This window comes from Saccoglossus kowalevskii, chromosome 7 (assembly GCF_978046115.1).
Source record: "Saccoglossus kowalevskii chromosome 7, keSacKowa6.1, whole genome shotgun sequence".
Taxonomy (NCBI): domain Eukaryota; kingdom Metazoa; phylum Hemichordata; class Enteropneusta; family Harrimaniidae; genus Saccoglossus; species Saccoglossus kowalevskii.
In genome coordinates this window covers 29119218-29140553 of record NC_140647.1, presented here as the reverse complement: position 1 = coordinate 29140553, position 21336 = coordinate 29119218, and the positions used below count along the sequence as shown (strand labels likewise).

General features: G+C 35.0%; 2 protein-coding genes across 2 annotated transcripts; one reads left to right on the top strand and one right to left on the bottom strand.

Moving 5' to 3' along the window:
* Positions 1-379: 379 nt before the first annotated feature.
* On the top strand, positions 380-9232 carry LOC100371253 (inactive hydroxysteroid dehydrogenase-like protein 1). The gene is made up of 7 exons (XM_002733454.4): positions 380-603; positions 3072-3194; positions 3901-4011; positions 4462-4562; positions 4725-4841; positions 5341-5562; positions 6361-9232. Exons 1-7 carry the CDS (start codon positions 393-395, stop codon positions 6538-6540), a joined length of 1065 nt encoding a protein of 354 aa, XP_002733500.2. The 5' UTR covers positions 380-392; the 3' UTR covers positions 6541-9232.
* A 682-nt stretch (positions 9233-9914) lies between these two features.
* LOC100371403 (very-long-chain 3-oxoacyl-CoA reductase-B-like) lies at positions 9915-17258 on the bottom strand. Its single transcript, XM_002733455.4, has 10 exons — positions 17013-17258; positions 16356-16402; positions 15445-15520; positions 14756-14928; positions 14473-14517; positions 14052-14086; positions 13767-13848; positions 12931-12996; positions 11392-11547; positions 9915-10879 (listed from the first exon to the last, which is right to left on the bottom strand). Exons 1-10 carry the CDS (start codon positions 17176-17178, stop codon positions 10769-10771), a joined length of 957 nt encoding a protein of 318 aa, XP_002733501.2. The 5' UTR covers positions 17179-17258; the 3' UTR covers positions 9915-10768.
* Positions 17259-21336: the final 4078 nt, after the last annotated feature.

The window sequence follows — 21336 nt, the reverse complement described above, 5'->3', positions numbered from 1 at the left end:
CTGGATTTCTGAATCAGATTGCCCATTAGATTATGCCAACCACAGCCATAAAAGTCGAATTCTCAGATCCTGCACATAGGCTACTTTCCAGAGGTACTCAAGTTATTCATTTCTTCTACTCGTTGAAAGCTACAGTGACCCCCGGCAGTGACCGGGAAATGGTCGGAATATCCAAAACAACAAGTAGCTTTGATTCAGCCAACCTTCCTATACTTCACTTTCCTGTCTCGAGGTCTACTACATTGGCGGAAAGCCCCAGGCAGATTCGGAAGATTTATCAAGAAAGAACCGTTTTTTGTACTTGCAATACAATCTTCATGAAAGTTGAGTGCACCGCGTTGCACGATGGGTAACAATAATATAAAGAATTTATTTAGGTCAGGTCATTCAAGATGGCTGCCGTCGACAGGTTCGATTTCTTATTTCGAGAGCTTGGCAAAACGTTGACTGCATACAACGAAGTTTTAGCTCTGTTCGGTGCATTATATGTAGCGAAGAAGACGGTAACTACAGTACTTGGAATACATGATGCCATCAAGGTACATCTGGCAGCCAGAGTACGAAAAAATCAGCATTTTGTGAATTGTTTCGGGCCCTGGGCAGGTACATGTATTTAAATACGGTTCCTTTATATCTCTTTTCTACCTCCATCATTATACATACATGTATGTATGTCAGCTTGACACTTTCACCCAAAACGTATACCATCTTAAAATCTGAAGAATTCACCAAATGGGGAGACAGATCTAGGTGTCGATTTTGACAACCCAAGGGCGTGAAATTTACTCGATTAATATTGACGATATATTGACGCCCGTCATGCATTCAATGGTGTTTTCCTGAGAAAATCATACATGTATATATCCGATATATTGGATAGCACCATGAATATTTATATGTCATGTAGTTGAACACAACTTGACCAAACTTGACACCAGTTTCTGTTTTCTCCCGTAAAAAATCATTTGATGTATCTGATTAATTTAATATTTTCAGCCTAAATGAATATATTTTTGATATATGTAGACTAGTCAAAGTTTGATGAAACACTATATGTCTGACAATGAACAATTTAATGCCTTGCCAAATATGACCCAGAATGCTTATCAGTTGCATTAACAACAAATTACAAGTTTTATTAAAGTGCGGTAGTCGTCGCGCCACGTATGCGCAAGATATATGCGTCTCATATAAATAAAGATGGCGTTGACTGTTGCGCAGATCAACGAGTACAAACTGAGAAGTTACCAAGCTCTAATTAGGTATTTTTCTAGGTGATTGGAAAGTATCGAAAGACTCACTGGCAGTAATTAGTACAAGTTGCGCCCAGGTCAAACCTCATACTTGTGATTTCCATTAGATGAGCGCATTGGATTGTGGGAAAATCAGTGTTTATCAACACATACGCATGCACCCTACTGCCCTTTAAGAACTCATATTACAGAATAATTTAATGAAACTATTCAATAAATTTGATATATCTACTGGTAATAACAGCAGGACCGTAATGAATCTTCAATATTGGTTAATATTGGTTTCATTTAAATATGCCTCATGAATATTCATTAAGCTGAAACTATCATGTATTTGTTTTATGATCCAATTAAAGCAACCACTTTAATGTGTAAAATATATCAAATTCAAGCATTTCTGCCGTTCTTGAACTTGATCTTGCACATTGATGGAAATATTTCATTCACATTTGGTACATACATTGAACATGATGAGACCTTCATGTTTATAATATTTTTTTCAAATTGGATTCAAACTGATGGCTATTTTGTTGTAATGAATGCTGTTCCAGGGCATACTAGTACCTTGACCGATCTTATTCAACACAATTACACAGAAAATGTACAAATAAACTGGCTCCAGATTGTATTATGTCTGTATGACAGCCTGAGAATGTTTTGGTTCTACACTCATACCACCAGCAGGAACTGTGACACCACTATCTACTGATGTAATCTACTATTCTAATCTTACCTAAATTCAATTAACACATTTAGGTAATACCGTAGGTCATTGTTTTTTCTCTGTGATTGAATTTTTTTCATTTCATTGTCAACTCTTTTTCTTTACAAAAATACCAATTGTGTTTTTTAAAAAAAAGAGAAATTAATAATATATAAAATAGTACACATTGATATATTTAGATTTCCAGCCCTCAAGTGAGTGTGGTTTCACAAACATTTTAAATTAAAGCAATATAAGTCAGCAAAGGCATGTATGCTATAAATAATGTATGAATTCACATAATGCATAGTGCTGCATGTTACGCCAATCCAATCATTTCATTTGGATTTGAATGAGATTTTAAATGAAAAATAATACGTGCCTCTGCTGACTTTAGTATATATAGTAATCTGCACGAAACATTAAACTTTAATTTTTTTTTAAAGGTGAATCAACACTTCAATTAGACTCCTTATCTCACTCATGATAATCACTTCAATTGGATCCTCTATCTCACTCATGATACCGGTAATCACAATATGCCTATGAATAGCATGCTTGTCAACTCACAATCAGTACGTGCTGTGATTTGTTGTAATTATCCCTTGCACATTGCCGGTTGGGGGGTATTGTGGTTACTAGCAATAGTGTGTCAATCTGTAATGAGGTCACATGGCCATAGTTTACATATCTAGGGCACGAGTGCAAATAAAAACATTTAGCCAGTAACCATTGCTTTATTGAAGACATTGGATACACAATTTGATCGACATACTGTAAAATACTTTATTTTAGCTGGAATTAATTTTCACTGAAAAGACTTTTTGGGTGTTTTGTATGGAATTTATTTTCACTGATTATTGACAAGTTGAATGTAAAATATAGGAAAAAAGGTATACTCGCTAGATTTTATTTTCACTGAATCATTCCTTCAGCGAAAAAAGTGAAAATTATTTTCAAGCGAAAATAAAGTATTCAACAGTATTTAATAACCATATACAGTCAAGTGACATCATCTGAGCGTTTTTGTTCTTAATGGGTAACACTAATTCACTGACCCATCCATCAATAATATATACATAATGGTTCATATCACTAACAGTATTCCTGTTCAGTTGTTACAGGTTCTACTGATGGTATTGGACGTGCATATGCCCAGGAGTTAGCCAGTCATGGAGTTAATATTATACTCATCAGTAGATCTATGGAGAAACTTAAGAAAGTAGCCAAGGATATAGGTACAGTATGCATTACTGATAAAAGTCAATTGAAATCCACTCCATGAACATTAACTTTATGTACAAATCTGAGTATCAGCCAACCTGATACACCATCTCCATTCAGTTTGTGACAAATTTACTTTAAACCTAGGACGTGCTAACCATGCATCTTGATGTAAGTGATGAAGATTGTCATCTTCGTCTCTGTCACACGCAACGTAATATTACCAAATACCAAAATGGCAACAGTAACAGAAAGACTTCCCTGGCGGCGATGATAAAATACGAACACGGAGCCAACAGATGAGGTTTCAACTGGTACTGGTATTATTATACTCTGCAAACATCAAGTACAATAACGCGGTAAAACTCCAAACCTCCAATAACTAGATACTTAAACTCCAATACAATTCAACAAGATCTCTGATCTGAACTCAGTGCTGAACAACTCCCCTATATATACCCACACTGTCTATAAATAGACCATTACATCAGCATACATAATGAGTCTGGCACTTCCTACAAATATCTAGAATGTTCCATTACCTTCTATTGCCTTCTACAGTGTTATATTACCTATTCAACCAGTCTCTAAAAAGAAATTTAGAATATTCCACCCAGACACAGTACGGTTCTAGAACATTCTCAGTGACACGAAAGTAGTAAATAAGTCGTATGAGACAGTCTCTTATTTTATTCTTTTTTTTTTTTTTCCATTTTACAGAGTCTACATTTGGAGTTAAAACATTTGTAATAAAAGCTGATTTCAGCAAAGGAAGTGAAATCTATGATGTTATTTCACAACAAATAAAAGATAAAGAAATTGGCATCCTTGGTAAGACTGACGATGATTTAATACTGACCACTCTACAGGGAGTGTTAAGTTTTTTGTAATGTGTAGTATGGCAGATAATTAGTGGGTCACTTTGTATTTTGATTCCTAAGGCTTTGTGAATCCATTATCACTAGATAAATTTGATCCAAATTTCGCACTACTGATAAAGTTACTGCACATATCTGCATTGCATTGGCAAAGAAAATTCTAATTTTACACTACTGATCATATGTGCAAAGCATTCTGGGAGAGATGTCCCAATTGTATATATACATGTACGAAAATTGTATTTCAGATAAAAAGATTAAAAGATGTTTTTTGTGTGATGAGGGCAAAAGGTCAAATTTGCATAATTATTTATTTGCATACGAATGGAAAATAATATTCTGATGAAACTCCATAGGTTATGGTAGTAAATATATAATAATATCTTTTATATTTCTTTCACAGTAAATAATGTTGGCGTATACGACTACCCACAGTATTTTGTTGATGTGTCGATGGATAGGCTGTGGCAGTTAATCAATATAAACATTGCAGCAGCTACTATGGTAAGTATATACATGTATATACCTTTGCTACATTGTCAACCTTTAAAGGGTTAAGTCTGTTTTCTGTCTTATTAAAGCAGCATGTCTAGCACATACTTGTACATTTCAGTCTATTACAGTTCCTTTGCTGGTGTGTTCTGATGATGTGTTGTCTCATTTCAGATGACTCATTTAGTATTACCTCAAATGGTTGAGAGAGGTAAAGGTGCCATTGTTAATATGTCTTCCAACACTGCACTGCATCCCACGCCGCAGATGACTGTCTATGCAGCAACTAAGGTATGTATATACCTAGAATTCACCAAACTGCATCCCACATCTATATATATTTGTCATAAGTGATATGCTTTATTCTCAATATACACCAGTGATATGTTGTTATGATTTGTTCATGTTTAAACTTCTTGTTTTTTTAATTTAACCCATAAATGTATGTTATTATGATTTTCTCAGTTAATTGCCATAGAAACCTATTTTGATCAACTGGTATCATAATTTAACACACTTATGGGTTAAATTTAAAACCTTTGAAAGAGTGCTTTTTGATGGCTGTACATGATGCAAAGACATGGCTTCACAAGTCTCCTGTTCTTTGTTTACCTGAAAGGCCTCTCCTACAAAAAACCGTGACGGCTCCAGACTTAAGAAAAGGGTCTGTTGTGTTGGAATTTTTAATGTCTGTTTTCACTTCTCACGATGATGATGATGAGAAGATTGAGTTGCAGAATATGTCTCCGTTTGCCGAAACAGTTTAAACAAAACGTTAATTTTCTTGCAGACATATCTGGATTATTTCTCCAGATCTTTACAGTACGAGTACAAAGACCATGGCATCACGGTACAGAGTTTATTACCATCCTACGTTGCAACAAGGATGACAGAGTACACAGATGGCAGTCCGGCTTTGTTGATTCCCTCGGCTGGTGTCTATGCGAGGCATGCCGTGTCTACGCTAGGAGTCACCTCAAGGACCACAGGATACTGGCCTCATACGCTACAGGTAAAAATAGGCTGATATCAAGGGCCGATTAAAATTAGGGCAGCAAAAACAGTAATGAGAAATGTAATTACTGATTTTATTGATTTATTGGCAGCAATAATTTGCAAGTCTTTAGTGAAGCCTCTGTGGATACGAGATCAAACATATTGTATTAAAGTGACAGTTTTAAAAAATATACAATTTGTAGGAATGTTTTCCCACCATGATATATATAGTTGTGTCAGCCTGAGAAACGCAAGTTGACAAAGCTATTTAAAATGATTATGTTAATCTGAAATCTGTTAAAGTTGCCCTCCAAGGTTATACGTCTGAATGATTTGATAATTAGGACACAAAGTACTGTGAATAGCTTTATTTTCATGAATCGTGAAATTTTTTTTTTTTGGCAATGACAATTTCTCTGTGCTCCTACGACATAAAATGTTAGTAAATTCTTCTAAATTTGGTCTTTTTGATATACCTAATGATATAAAATCGTCAAATCGCTAATATTTCTATCTGCAATAATTAAGAGGTTCACAGTTATTTTAGTACCATACCTCAAATACATCTGTGTCTTTCGTACATTTCCACTGTTGCATCATGGAAAATTTGTCACGAACAAAGTATACAGTAAGACAGGGAAATGTTCGTATGCTCTCTAAGCATTTTTTTATCGAAAAATTACTAATTCATCAACTCCTGAAGTTTAAAATAACATGACTGTCTGTGTTTGAGATAGTGATCATTTAAACTTAACTTGTCAAACACTTGTGTATGTTACTGTGATTACCACATCTAATGTAATTCTTTCTACAGTTGTGGGTGTCTACTATGTTACCGGAATGGTTTTGGATGTGGGGATCTAGTCGACTGAACAGTGCAATAAGAAGAAAGGCTCAACTTACATTACAACAGCGTGAGGCTAGGCTGCGAGAAAAACTACCAAGACTGCCAGATCTAAGCGGGATAAGTCCAGGAACAGATAATACTGTGTAGGGATAGTGGGGATAATTGTGTTCTAACTATGGGGTTGGACTCATTGATGTATGGGGTTTGACTCATCATACCGATGTATGGGGTTGGACTTGTCATAGCAATGTATGGGGTTGACTCATCATACCGATGTATGGGGTTGGACTCGTCATAATGATGTATGGGGTTTGACTCATCATACCGATGTATGGGGTTGGACTCGTCATAATGATGTATGGGGTTTGACTCATCATAGCGATGTATGGGGTTTGACTCATCATAGCGATGTATGGGGTTGCACTCGTCATAGCAATGTATGGGTTGACTCATCATATCGATGTATGGGGTTGGACTCGTCATAATGATGTATGGGGTTTGACTCATCATAGCGATGTATGGGGTTTGACTTATCATACCGATGTATGGGGTTGACTTGTAGTGATGTATGGGGTTGGACTTGTCATAGCAATGTATGGGTTGACTCATCATACCGATGTATGGGGTTGGACTCGTCATAATGATGTATGGGGTTTGACTCATCATAGCGATGTATGGGGTTTGACTTATCATAGCGATGTATGGGGTTGACTCATCATACCGATGTATGGGGTTGGACTCGTCATAATGATGTATGGGGTTTGACTCATCATAGCAATGTATGGGGTTTGACTTATCATAGCAATGTATGGAGTTGACTCATCATACTGATGTATGGGATTGGACTCGTCATAGCGATGTATGGGGTTTGACTCATAGCGATGTATGGGGTTTGACTCATAGCGATGTATGGGGTTTGACTCATCATAGCGATGTATGGGGTTTGACTTATCATAGCGATGTATGGGGTGACTCATCATACCGATGTATGGGGTTGGAGTCGTCATAATGATGTATGGGGTTTGACTCATCATAGCGATGTATGGGGTTTGACTTATCATAGCGATGTATGGGGTTGACTCATCATACCGATGTATGGGATTGGACTCGTCATAGCGATGTATGGGGTTTGACTCATAGCGATGTATGGGGTTTGACTCATCATAGCGATGTATGGGGTTTGACTCATCATAGCGATGTATGGGGTTGCACTCGTCATAGCAATGTATGGGGTTGACTCATCATACCGATGTATGGGGTTGACTCATCATAGCGATGTATGGGGTTTGACTCATCATAGCGATGTATAGGGTTGGACTTGTCATAGCAATGTATGGGGTTGACTCATCATACTGATGTATGGGGTTGGACTCGTCATAATGATGTATGGGGTTTGACTCATAGCGATGTATGGGGTTGACTCATCATACCAATGTATGGGGTTGGACTCGTCACAGGGAATGTATGGGGTTGGACTCGTCACAGGGAATGTATGGGGTTGGACTCGTCACAGGGAATGTATGGGGTTGACTCAGCGATGTATGGGGTTGGACTCAGCGATGTATGGGGTTGGACTCATCACAGGGAATGTATGGGGTTGGACTCGTCACGGGGAATGTATGGGGTTAACTTAGCGATGTATGGGGTTGGACTCATAGCAATGTATGGGGTTGGATTCGTCATAGCGATGTATGGGGTTGGACTCGTCATAGCGATGTATGGGGTTGGACTCATTGATGTATGGGGTTGGACTCGTCATATTGATGTATGGGGTTGGACTCGTCATAGCGATGTATGGGGTTGGACTCGTCATGAAGATGTATGGGGTTAGACTCATCGATGTATGGGGTTGGACTCTGCGATGTATGGGGTTGGACTCGTCACAGGAAATGTATGGGGTTGGACTCAGCAATGTATGGGGTTGGATTCGTCATAGCGATGTATGGGATTGGACTCATCATAGCGATGTATGGGGTTAGACTCATCGATGTATGGGGTTGGACTCGTCATAGCGATTTATGGGGTTGGACTCGTCATAGCGATGTATGGGGTTGGACTCGTCATAGCGATGTATGGGGTTGGACTTGTCATAGGGATGTATGGGGTTAGACTCATCGATGTATGAGGTTGGACTCGTCATTGCGATTTATGGGGTTGGAGTCGTTATAGCGATGTATGGGGTTAGACTCATCGATGTATGGGGTTGGACTCGTCATAGCGATGTATGGGGTTGGACTCGTCATAGCGATAAATGGGGTTGGAGTCGTTATAGCGATGTATGGGGTTGGGGTCGTTATAGTGATCTACGCATAGCAAGCTATGTTATTGTAACCTTAATGTTGCGCAGCACTCGTTCGAATTTTCTGTAAGCACAATATATTTTACATGCATTGACTGTATCACATTTTGGACCCATATCGGAACACAGCACAATGTCTTTATAATTGAGAGTATATCTATGAAATCGTGCGTGACCCCTACAAAAATAAAGACTGGATGGATTTCTTAGAAAAAAAACTTCACATTTGACATGTGTGTTAAGTGCAATAGTAGTCTTATCTATGTAATATTATCATAAAAAGTTGAATTTGTCCTCCTATTGTATTATATTTATTTGCCAAAATAGGATTATATTTACTGAGGCATCCAGTGTGTTTTTCAAATCAAAATGACTGCCATCATAGTGATTTTTAGCCTGAAGTATTAAACTTAATTTTTTAACTCAAATGTAATTCATATTTTATCACATAGTTATGGTGCATATCTTTAACTGTTGTAACATTTAGTGCAAAATATCACTGCAGATATAGTACTGTCATTATATCTACATTAAACATCATGTTATGTGTGTTTGAATAGTATTCAAAAAAAAAAAAAAAAAATTGTGCGGAGATACCAGGTTTATCATTACCTATGAGGTGCAATAATAATACGAATACCCATTAACTATGAGATGCAATTACACTATCTTCACCAGCCAAGGTTCATTTATTGGGCCATATTGTCTCACTAAATATCTTCATCAGATTATAGTCAGCAAATTTAAGTGCACCCTTTGTGGCATTTCACAATCCCTCCATTTTGTTTTGTCCATTGCCATATTGCTGGGACCCTCGTTTTAGAGATGTAAATTGGATCTTAGTACTGTCAAACCATTTAATTTTACTTATCATCAAAATTAATACGCAGCTTGTTGGAGGGGGGTTGTGTTTGTGGGAAATGTTGCATTGGTCACCATTGATCCTAAATGTGGCGCAACAACTTTTAGCGATTTAAGTTCCCTTGCAGTTCTTGTACGCTTCTCTACTTAAGATAGGAAAAGCCACCTCACATGATTCCTGTAACCCAGTCCATCGCCCTGACGATCTTCAATCATTCATTGGTTGGCACATTCTGATTTAATATGGTCTAGGACTATGATAATTATTGTACAGTGTTAAGTCAAGGTTACATGTATGTAGGACACATTCTTATCTACCTAGTAGAGTACACAACAGTGTAATTTTAGATATCAATCATAATTATATGGTACTAAAGTTTTAATGTAGACTAGAAAGAAAAAATATAGAATACAAAATTTTCCCTTTTTTTTCAAGAGAGCTCTCACATTGCCGAACTTAAAATGCCTTTCACAAAAATATTTATTTATTTCATATGTACACTCTTATTTATTATTGCCAAGGCCAAACATTGGCCATTTTCAGCCAGAAATGTCATTTGGATAGTTACTATACAGTATTTTATACTTGGTACAGTAATAGCCAAGCATGGAACTTGTTGAAAGAAATCTATGTAATAAAAATACTTAGTCAAGAATTATGAGTTTTGTTGTATTCAATAACGTATAATATACTCCCGTCTGGAAACTTTCCTTTCCTTTCCATTCCCAATAGTACGAATATCTATACCTTAAACCATTCTTAGTCCTTCAGATGTTCAGTTCAGACAGGTTTTGATAAATACCATTGCCCATATTTGACATCAATGCTTTACATTATCAGACATTACGATTCACTATAAAATTACATGTACATGTTTTTTTCAGGACTGGAATTATGAACTACAATGTATAGAAGAATATACATGCATCAAAATTCCACTTTTTTTTTTTACAAACTGCTTGCAAACTAGTCTAAATATCAACTCTCAGTGATACCACCCTAGGCTTGAGACACATTGTAAATACTATTGAAGTCTGCACCATGTTCCATATGACTGGCACACAATGTAGCATAGAATCCTCTTCCAGCATTGTGTCATTGAAAATACATTGTCACAATGATAAATAAATCCATGCAATCAAGGTTGCCTTGGTAACACATTTTCAAAAGAGCTTATTTATTACTACATTTTGACATTAAGTAGCGAGAATATTTCATTTTTTTTTCTGGGCTATTTCCTTCAATGCTTTATTTTTCATGTCCATGAACATCTTCTCTGTGAGGTGTGTAATGTACCATCGTGGCAAGAGATTCACGAGCCACACCTAAATAAACAAGTATCACAGTCAGTTAGAATGAACATTTGTCATGTTTATTACAAGTAGATGAAACATAGCTATTAATTTCTAATGCTCCAATTTTTGTGATTTTATGTATTAGGAGCAAACAAATGTACAAATCCTCGTCTTAGATATAGCCTGGTATTTGTTTTCTGGGTCCTCTCCACAAATTAAGAAATGTTGCCTTGATTTTGCTTGTCTAATGTGTAAATTTATAGGAATGTCACAAGAATGGAGCAGTCCCACAGCATTGTTTCTATAGCAACTATCAGTTGATACAGCGCAAACATAAAACTATCATCAATTGTTCATAAAATCAATGTCCATGCAGGCTGAGGCGACCTTACAAAGCTACTGTGGAGAAGACCCACACAAGGTAATCAGGCTTTTCTGAAAGACCTTTGTCAAATGAACTACATGTACTTAAAAAAACAATGTGGTTTTTCCATGATTCACAAAAATGTTCTCATTCATATTAAAAGCAGTAGATTCCATACCTGTAATGCATGTGAGAAATAACCATGTGTTCGGCTCTGCAGCCCGACAGTACCAAGGGCACTTTTAGTAAAGTCTTCTGGTAGTGGAACAAAAAAACTGGTCTCACTTTTATCAATTCCACTTAATTTTGTTGCGACAAAGAATGTCAACACAGACTGAAATGACAATTATAATTTGTTACATGTAATGATCATGTATGATACAGAACAATGCTAGGGGGTCCTTAACTATTTGCACATTTCTAAGAAGCCTTCTGGTATCATAATGCTTATTCAATGCAAGCAGGTTAGTCATGCTTTGGTTTCCCATAATCACAACATAACTTTGTTTATTATTCCACCGTATTTTGTCACGTTTCTTATCCCTTGTTATGTATTTATTTATTTATTAATTCATCCATCCAGTTTTTGCTTTCCATTGCAGAAACATAGAGTTGTAATTGGATCCACCTTCAAATCTCCTAATGGCCATTTTAATTTGGGGGAGGTTCAATTAGTTATTTGGTAAATATTTGATTAGTTATTTGGCTAAGATTTGATTACTTATCTGGCTAAGATTTGATTAGGTATTTGGCAAAGATTTGATTAGTTATTTAGCTGAGATTTGATTAGTTATTTGGAAAAGATTTGATTAGTTACTTGGAAAAGATTTGATTAGTTATTCAGCTTGGATTTGATTAGTTATTTGGCAAAAGGTTTAATTAGTTGTTTGGTAAAGGTTTGATTAGTTATTTAGCTGGAATTTGATTAGTTATTTGACAAAGGTTTGGTTAGTTATTTGGCTAAGATTTGATTAGTTATTTGGCAAAAGGTTTAATTAGTTGTTTGACAGGTTTGATTAGTTGTTTGGTAAAGGTTTGATTGGTTATTTAACTGGGATTTGATTAGTTATTTGGCTAAGATTTGATTAGTTATTTGGCCAAGTTTTGATTAGTTATTTGGCTAAGATTTGATTACTTATCTGGCTAAGATTTGATTAGATATTTGGCTAATATTTGATTAGTTATTTTGAAAAGATTTGATTAGTTATTTGGTAAAGGTTTGATTAGTTATTTAGCTGAGATTTGATTAGTTATTTGGCAAAGGTTTGATTAGTTATTTAGCTGAGATTTGATTAGTTATTTGAAAAAGATTTGATTAGTTATTTGGCTAAGATTTGATCAGTTATTTGGCAAAGGTTTGATTAGTTATTTAGCTGGGATTTGATTAGTTATTTGGAAAATATTTGCAATATGAATGCAAGATAAACATTAATGTAATAACAGTATCATTAAAAAGTTTTGTCAGGTTAAAAAGACTTAATTTTGCTCAGAATTTATTTATTTTATTTTGCTGAAGGGTTGATCCAGTGAAAATAAAATATGCTTTTTTGTCCTATATTAAACATTGAACATCAAAAAAACTTTTTTTCAACGAAATTAATTCCAGCCTAAATATTTAAAAGTATGGTAACACTAATAATACATAAACAACTCTCAAATTCATATGCATTCACAGTGTTATATACAAAGTAAAGATACAATCGACATTGATACCAACCTGCACAAATATTCCCTTTGATGAATACTCCTCATGTAATCCTCGTGAAAAGAAATCAACATAGGCCTATGAAGAGAGAGTTCATTTAAATAGCTGAGCACAAGGTTTACATGTTCTAATGTTTTAATGAAACTTTTAATGGGTCACTTTTTTTGTTTGCATGCACAAACAGAAAATAACTCAAATAGTTGTTATTCAACCAATTCAATTTTTGTCTGTGTTGTAAAATCTTTTTTTTTCAAATTATCTTCTTCAAGCAATTTGTTTATGATCATCTTCAAATTTTGCAATTTAATCAATCATAATAAATGTCAACTAAATTCAATTTTTAATTTTTAATTAGGCTACAATAAAAACATTTTTTAAACATAGAAATAAGTGCACCAAATTAATAATGCTGATTATGAGAACCAGATATCAATAATATTCTCACTAAGATATGTTATTAGATATGTTACTTTCGTAATATAAAGCATTCTTCCCAGCCTCAAATTACTTTTCTCATCAAAGCGAGAGCCAGTATTTTCCCCTCTAAATTTTACTTAGGTATACTGCTGTACTAATAACTTTCATACAATTCATGTTATACTGTTCTATAATTGTGATTGGCTACGGCCAGTCAGAAATATGGCTCTGGAAATGCAGTAATTAAAATGAAATGAATCGGAACATGAAACAAATGGAAGTGTATATCTCAATATGTATGAGACACGTGTGAATTTTGAATTTGATAGGTTTGGGCATGTTCAAAATACTCGTTGGGACGAATACATGCCACATGGAGCAGATCATAAAACTGACTGTTACATCCCTTTATATTAGTGGCCAGAACATACCTTTGTTGATGAGTATACGACACTGAATGGATTCGGCTGATATCCCGCTACTGACGCTATGTTTATAACAGCACCTTTACTTCTGTAGTTCAAATGAAAGCATGTCATTGTCAGTGATGACATAGTCCCTGTCCACTATTTACTTTCATTGACATCTAAAATGAGCTGCACCAGTCATCTATCCACACCAAGAATCCATAGTCATGATCCCAGATATTGATCAGAGTTTACATGTTTTAGAAGTTTAATTTTATATAGTAAAGTGCATGTATTCTGTGTACGTACCTTTTTACCATCTGTGGTAATACTAGTTTTGTCATCTGAAATAAAAAACAGAGTGCTTTATACAGATAACAGGTACAGAATATTTCCAATATAAGCAAAAAACAATCAATTTATACATACCCACAACCAAAACATGACTATAAAGTAGACAAAATAATTATGATTTCTTAGCGATTCAAGAAAAGATAAACATTTGTTTGCCATCAATCACAAACTTGTACCTTAATATGTATTAATGCTAGCTTACTGAAAGAATCATAAAGGCTTTGGATTTTGTACAGTTCAAGTGAAATCATATCCTGAATCTCAAAATCAAATTTAGAAAGTGCTTGATTAATTTTACAACAATGAAAAGTGCGTTTGATTAGATGAAATATACACCGATACAAAAATATATGAATTTAATGCATGTACTTCTTACCATTGTGCATGACAACACGTTACAGTTAAGTATTTCTGGAATATGCTGAGAAAGAAAAATATTATTTGTAAGTTTTTTGTCTGTAACTAAATGCCACACCACAACATACTGTGTATTAGAAAAGGTGGATGCAACTGACATTTCTGCTGCACGACCTTTGGCCACAAAAGCCGTATCCAGACCATAAATATTGTGCAATAATGCATGATATACTGGACTGGGAGATGATGTATGACTTAAACAATATTCAATTCCTGACAGTTTTGAAAGGAATAAACTTTACCTTATCCAAATTTGGGATATCTAGGAAACAATCGGGTAAGCTGCTTGTTCCTACGTTATTAACCAACGTTCCGATCTCCAACCCATCCAATCCTTCTTTAATCTCCTGATATATTTCAACTCCTTGAAAAAAATTCACAGCAATCACCTTCGTCTTGACTTTGTACTGTGATTCTGAGAACACCAATTAAACAAAGCTGATAATGAAAAATGCCAGTCATCCCACAGAGTTACATTTCATATGGGTTTCATACGATTCATACAACATTTGGAAAATATTATACTTGTTTACACAATATTTCAGTGTTTCATATAGTGGTATGAAGTGAGCACAAACAACAGTACATCCTTCATTTACATCAACACATGTGTTACAAAATAATACAAATATTGTTTTCATTATTTAAACAATAATGAATTTCTCACAATGCCATATTGTATGTGTGAAGAAAGTCAAACACATTATCGCATCTAGATCATTCTGCAATTCCAATATGGGGCTGTGAGGAATTCATTATTGTTATTATAAATCATCACCATCAGAATTTTAAACAAATTCACACTTAAATTTGGGGTTTTTTGGTTGAAATAATTTACTTACAAAGAGAGATTCACATTATCGCAAGATAATGTAAAGCTATGTCTTTTAATTATGATAATGATTTATGAAATCGATCATTGTACTCGTACCTATTTCCATGGCAACACTCTGTAACTTGGTCAATGTTCTGCTGATTAAAACAATATTGATACCCTTGGCAGCCAGCTGTAAACAAGAAATATACACATCATAAAATTAAAATAATGGGGAAACATGTGCTCAATGCAAATAATGTACATTTCTGTACAGATGTAGTCTTCACAATATAGTTTCACAACTACCGCACATAACTTTTGAACACCAAAGCAGCACGTAATTTACTAGTGCGATAGATTTCTGGCACTAGCTTTAAAAACTGGAACATCACCACATGGAAGATATTGTTATTTTTGGCTGTATAAACCATTATACAGTTTATAACGCAGTGACACTATATGTAGTATTTGCGTTTTTTGTTGTACAAACATTAAAAAAATGTTCCACACATGTGAAACATGTTTTCTATTTTATTTTATTTTTTCTATTACAATTTAATATGTTTCACACCACAAAGTCTATTGTCTGGTATATATAACACATTATCGACATTTTGCTTAGGGCCCCCCATAAGTTCATCTTGTACCTCAATCCCCCAAGGTTTGCTCCACAAACCTGGATTTCAATAGATGGCACCCTCCAGAGACTAGGGTTATAGCCAGGAAATATAGTGCCTGTCTAAAATCTTTATCGATATGAAAAATAGCAGTCCCTTGTCTGTGACCATACATAGACTTACAATTAATTTCAAACCTCTTACAAGTGATTTAAAGGACAACATTGGTATATAGTCCCTCTATAGACTATGGAGGGACTGTGATAGCGTACATGCTTTCATTGTCTACATTTCAGTGATGGTTGTTACAAATTGAGGTTTGTGACAAGAAAATGTTATATTAAATGTTAAAAATTAGGGAAAAGATGGATAGTTACAGATACAGTTGCTTTAAACAGAACAACATACCTGTTTTGTGTATGCTTTACCAATTCCATCTGTAGCGCCTGTCACAACTAGAGAATAAAAATACAGACTTGTTTGTCAATAAATAAAGAAATAAATGAATAATGTCTCACTCCAAAGACAATAAACAAACAAAAATAAACATTAATAAATGAAATAATTAGATTTTTCAGTTCAGACTATTCCAGAGACACTTATCGTACAATTAGTCTGTTCATGTGCTTGACATTGCATTAAAGAACCAGTTTATATTCCTTCTTTAAAAAAACCAGCAATATCATATACCGATAGTCACAAAACTAAAAACAAGATTATTATAGTTTCACCTCAATACGTACATGTAGTATTTTTAAATTTAATAACCCTGGGAACTTCAAGAACTTTTTGTGCAAAAAATATTTCAGGGAAAAAATTTTTAGCTCAGCAACTAATTTCCCCCCAAGCTACAGATTGAGGGAGTACGACGCCAACGGCCAATAATGGACATACCACTAATATTAATATCACTAATCTATATCTACGACACACTGAGCTAGGTAACTGAGCGGATAGAAAAGCTGTACGCATATTGAACTGAGTTGCTATCATATGATTCAGACATCTTTCACGGTCACAATTAAAAGAACTTTCTGTAGTGGACAACAGCGTCCCGTCTCTTACCTGCCCACTGTCCAAGTTTTCTCAGATCTGTGGCCAATCCAAGCGGACCGGATAGGAAATAGACCTTGATACTACGGAGAATATTCGATAGCAAATTGAATGAAATATATCCCACGGTGACCGCCCCGATAACTCTCAGAATCGTGTTATAGATAGGCTCCATCATTGCAATACCAACTATAGTACAAGGCAGGATAATTTCACGGATTTAGTAACTAAGTTGGCATAACCTTCGGTCTTACCGGGTCTTTACCGAGCATGCTCAAAGCTGGGAGCAAACGCCCTCTGTATAATGAGTGATATTAAATATCAGGGTATAAATAGAGGGCGCTATCAAAAGCAGATATAAAGAGTCAACACGAACGCGCATACTCCACGTACACGCACAAAACAGATACATTTTATTTACTCAAAACAAAGAATAATTAAAACCACACACAAGCCATACATGCATCAATGGTCCAGCATAAATGAGTAAATTCGATCCCACACATACTAGTAATAATAATAATAATCTTTATTCATAATCGTATCCTTAATTGAGATATTGTTCGTAGTACAATAAAGTTAAATGTTGAAAGTTAAAATGAAATGAAAAAAACAATAAGAGAAAAAAATAGGCAGAGGCAGCTGGTAATTTTGATTTTAATGAAGTTTTCTCTAATTAAGAAGCCTTGCTATACAAATTTGCCTAAATTAATTAACATATTTTTGGCTTTTGTTTTAAGTATATTTACTAGTTTTTCTTCTTTGTTTTGATTGGTCGGTGTTGCAAGAAATTTGTTTAGGCAGTCTTTTCTTAATGCATCATAGTGTGAACACATTAGGAGGAAATGTTTTTCATCCTCAATCTCTCCATTCTGGCAAGTTCGACATTTTCTTTCTTGTACTAGTGATTAGTTCACAACAAAAGTGGTGTCACAATCAACAACCACACAGCAAATTGTTTGTTAATTGAAAGGTCCTAATGCCCCTAACAACCGTTTACAATGCTGTACCATTACTTTCACCATCCTACTACAGCCAGATCTGAAGGCCTTTGCCGCATTCTGGCCACGCTGTGTGGCGCGGATCGCGTGGACGGGTTTCATGTTCTCTGCACGTAATAAGCTCGGTTATTAAGCATCCTTTTTGTTGGATGCCCGGTGGCCGAGGGGAAGACGTGTGGTGGCGTGAAGCGAGGCGATTAGGTTCCGTACGCGAGCGCCGGTTCGAGTCACGCACGCAGTATGTGTTTACTATAATTAGACATAGTCTTTACCTTGCCGTTTATTCGGTGTTATTTGCTTACTATTCCCGAAAGACTCTCCAACTTTAGCCATGAGAGGGCAATTTATTTCAGAAAACACATCAAGCAATAAAACTATGCTTAAACTATACAAAATCCAACCGGCCAATAAAGTAATTAGAGGAGTTTTTATCCTGGACACTGAAGGCTGTGCTCAGCTCAGTATTAAATTTAAAGAAATTCGATGTGCACATGTATGAACAAGATATAATAAAAAAAAAAACTAGTGCAGTCGCCCATTTATGTCTACTATCATTATTGAGGCATGCACTTTCGTTATTAACCAGTTAGAGATCAACCAGTATTTGAACCAGACAAAGACGCACCTCAAATTGATATTACCGTAATTTGACCCCCTTAAATTATACATTCTAAAATCTGAATCTCAACAGAACATTTTAACAAACATTTTGCAATGCACATTCCCAGGTGTGAGCTTAATCTTACAGACCAAAAGCATGGTGAACTCTGGTGTACGTTATATAGTAATAACAAAATACTTTTTCAATCTCAAAACTATATACATTTAAGGATAATTAACTCCTAGTAAACATTTTCTACATTTTTATAGCTTCAAGAATTGCGCATATGATGATCACTGGCGGCTCCAATAATTCGGTAGGGGGGGGGGGGGGGCCTCCTATTGACGTGGCCGAAGGAGACCTCCGGTGGGTTGGGTTTGTGAATTGATTTGTCAATTTCTTTTGCGGGCTGAAGGGGGGGGGGATTGTACGCCTCCCTCTAAATCTGTGCGTGATGATGCAGTAATTGAGTAATCTGATAGAAGGATAGTCAACAATCTTGAGTAGACGAAGTGATGTGCAAAACCTCCAGTAATGTCTCTGCTTCCACCAACCCAAGATCTTGTTTAAAATACCTAATTTTAACGTTTGTTTTGTCGTCTGTCTTTGATCAGATAACAACAATATTTATGTGTGTGCCATGGGAAGTCTACGTATAAAGTTTGAAGTGAAATGCTCAAAGATATACACGTCTGTCTGTAATACATTTTTTCAAAAACAAAATGGCTGTCAATCGGCCTTCTGGGGTCAACTACCCATAATATTAAATTCTTCAACTAAGTTTGAATTGAATTGGATAACACATGGCTTGATATCTTGTTCCAGTCAAAATATCTGATTTTACTGTTTGTTTTTTTAACAATTAAAATTGTCAAGCAGTCAGGCATCTTTTGATCAGAGGTTTGCATGCACGCATACTAAACCATGAGCCAACTTGAAGTTAATGCTAAACATTGTATTGTAACAGGCTTTGTTAAATTCAAGTTGTGAAATGAAATTATAAAAATATACACATAAACCATGTACCTAATGTATATTTTGTATATTAAAAAGTGATGATGGCAGACTACCCCCCTCCCTCTAATAGACAGTGCGAAATGCCAACACTATCCACAAACGGAAGTCGGTGCAAACTTTGACAAAATTGTTTGTTACATGAATCTCAGGGCAGTGAGCGATACGACTTAGCAATGAAAGCTCACTAAAGCTAAAGTCTCCAGCTTGCTTAGTGGTTTTGAGTCAAATGACAGCGAAGTAAATATATTCAGGTTCCATGTATGTAAGGTAGGTTCTGATGTGATGAACTTTTGTATTGGTGAGCAACAAATATATAGGATTAATCCCCATTGAACACCTCGATTAAATGTTTTATACTTTATTAAACATAGCAAAACTATTGAAACCTTGCCCGCAAGGGAATAGTTTATACAACTGGTTAAGTTGAGACCAAAAATTGGCTAAATTCTTGAAATAGTGAATTTTTATAACATAATTTTCATTTCTTTCTACCAAATATCACTCTAAGTTATACATTTGGTGAAAGGGTGACTGTAATTGGTGGATTCATAAAAATTACTATTTATTTCTATCAACTGATAAAATAACATGTAGGCCAGCCTTGTTCTTTTAAAACTTTTTCCATATCAATAAGTGTTACGCTATCATCATTGAATTTATACCAGTTATTATCAGATACTTTAATACAGGCATAGTAATGTAATGGATTAGACTGATGTACTATTACACCATATAACTTGTATGAAGTATTACTATAGTAACTGTTTATGTCTCTATTTTATTCTCCAAATTTGAAAAAAAAAACATTTCAACTGTATAACAAGGTAAGGTGGTAATAATTGACTAGTCACATTTATTACAATGTCATGATCTTTGTTGCAACGACTACACAAATATTCATGTATTGTTTCTTCACTAAAATAATCATTAAGGCAATTTGAAATAGAAACTGGTTCATTATTACTAGAATATGTGATAGGAAGTTGTAAAACAGTAAATGGTTCAAGTCTAACATTCTGATATGCACAGTGTTTTGATTTATATTTATTATTATAGATACCCATGAATATATTTTGTAAAATATGTACTGGCATATTATTACTGTTTACGTCATATTGTTCTAATATATCAAATATAAGCACAAGAAACGCATGGGCATCATTTTCCACAATTAATAATTTAATGAATAATTCTGTACTTTCAATGCATTTCTGTAACCATGCTGCACTATTAAAACTGTTGTCACCCAAATACATCTGGATTATAAATGATTCCCATTCACATAACAAACAAGATGGTGTTTTATTTATTTTGCATTGATGGATTTGGTAAGAATGTAGCTTGCAAATGCTGGAATATGTATTAATACATGTATAATAACATTTTGATAACAAGGTTTATGTAAACCAGCACCAGGGAGTCCATATAACATCTAATCAATCAATACTCACAATATTCTTTTGATACAGGTGAAACTGATTTAGTAATTGCATTACATTTGAAGATATTTCACTTTACGATTTTGTTTGCGTTTTAGTCTAAAACTCTTTTCTTAGGTTGAGGCATTCTATATAATAATAATATTGGAATGACACTTATATAATTGTGCAAAGTTAACTTAATAGTCTGGATATTAGCAAATACAGCTCAGTTAACAACTACTATATATGCTAACTTATAGTATAATTATCTTATGTGACTTAATAGGATATAACTG

Bases quoted from the DNA above. Each gene is read 5' to 3' on its own strand.
- LOC100371253 (XM_002733454.4), top strand. From the start codon at position 393: ATGGCTGCCGTCGACAGGTTCGATTTCTTATTTCGAGAGCTTGGCAAA. The intron at 4,012-4,461 runs GTAAGACTGACG...TTTCTTTCACAG, and splicing joins TAAAGAAATTGGCATCCTTG to TAAATAATGTTGGCGTATAC. The intron at 4,842-5,340 runs GTATGTATATAC...ATTTTCTTGCAG, and splicing joins CTGTCTATGCAGCAACTAAG to ACATATCTGGATTATTTCTC.
- LOC100371403 (XM_002733455.4), bottom strand. From the start codon at position 17,178: ATGATGGAGCCTATCTATAACACGATTCTGAGAGTTATCGGGGCGGTC. The intron at 16,403-17,012 runs GTAAGAGACGGG...TTTATTCTCTAG, and splicing joins AAAACTTGGACAGTGGGCAG to TTGTGACAGGCGCTACAGAT. The intron at 14,929-15,444 runs GTACGAGTACAA...TGGTGTTCTCAG, and splicing joins GAGTGTTGCCATGGAAATAG to AATCACAGTACAAAGTCAAG.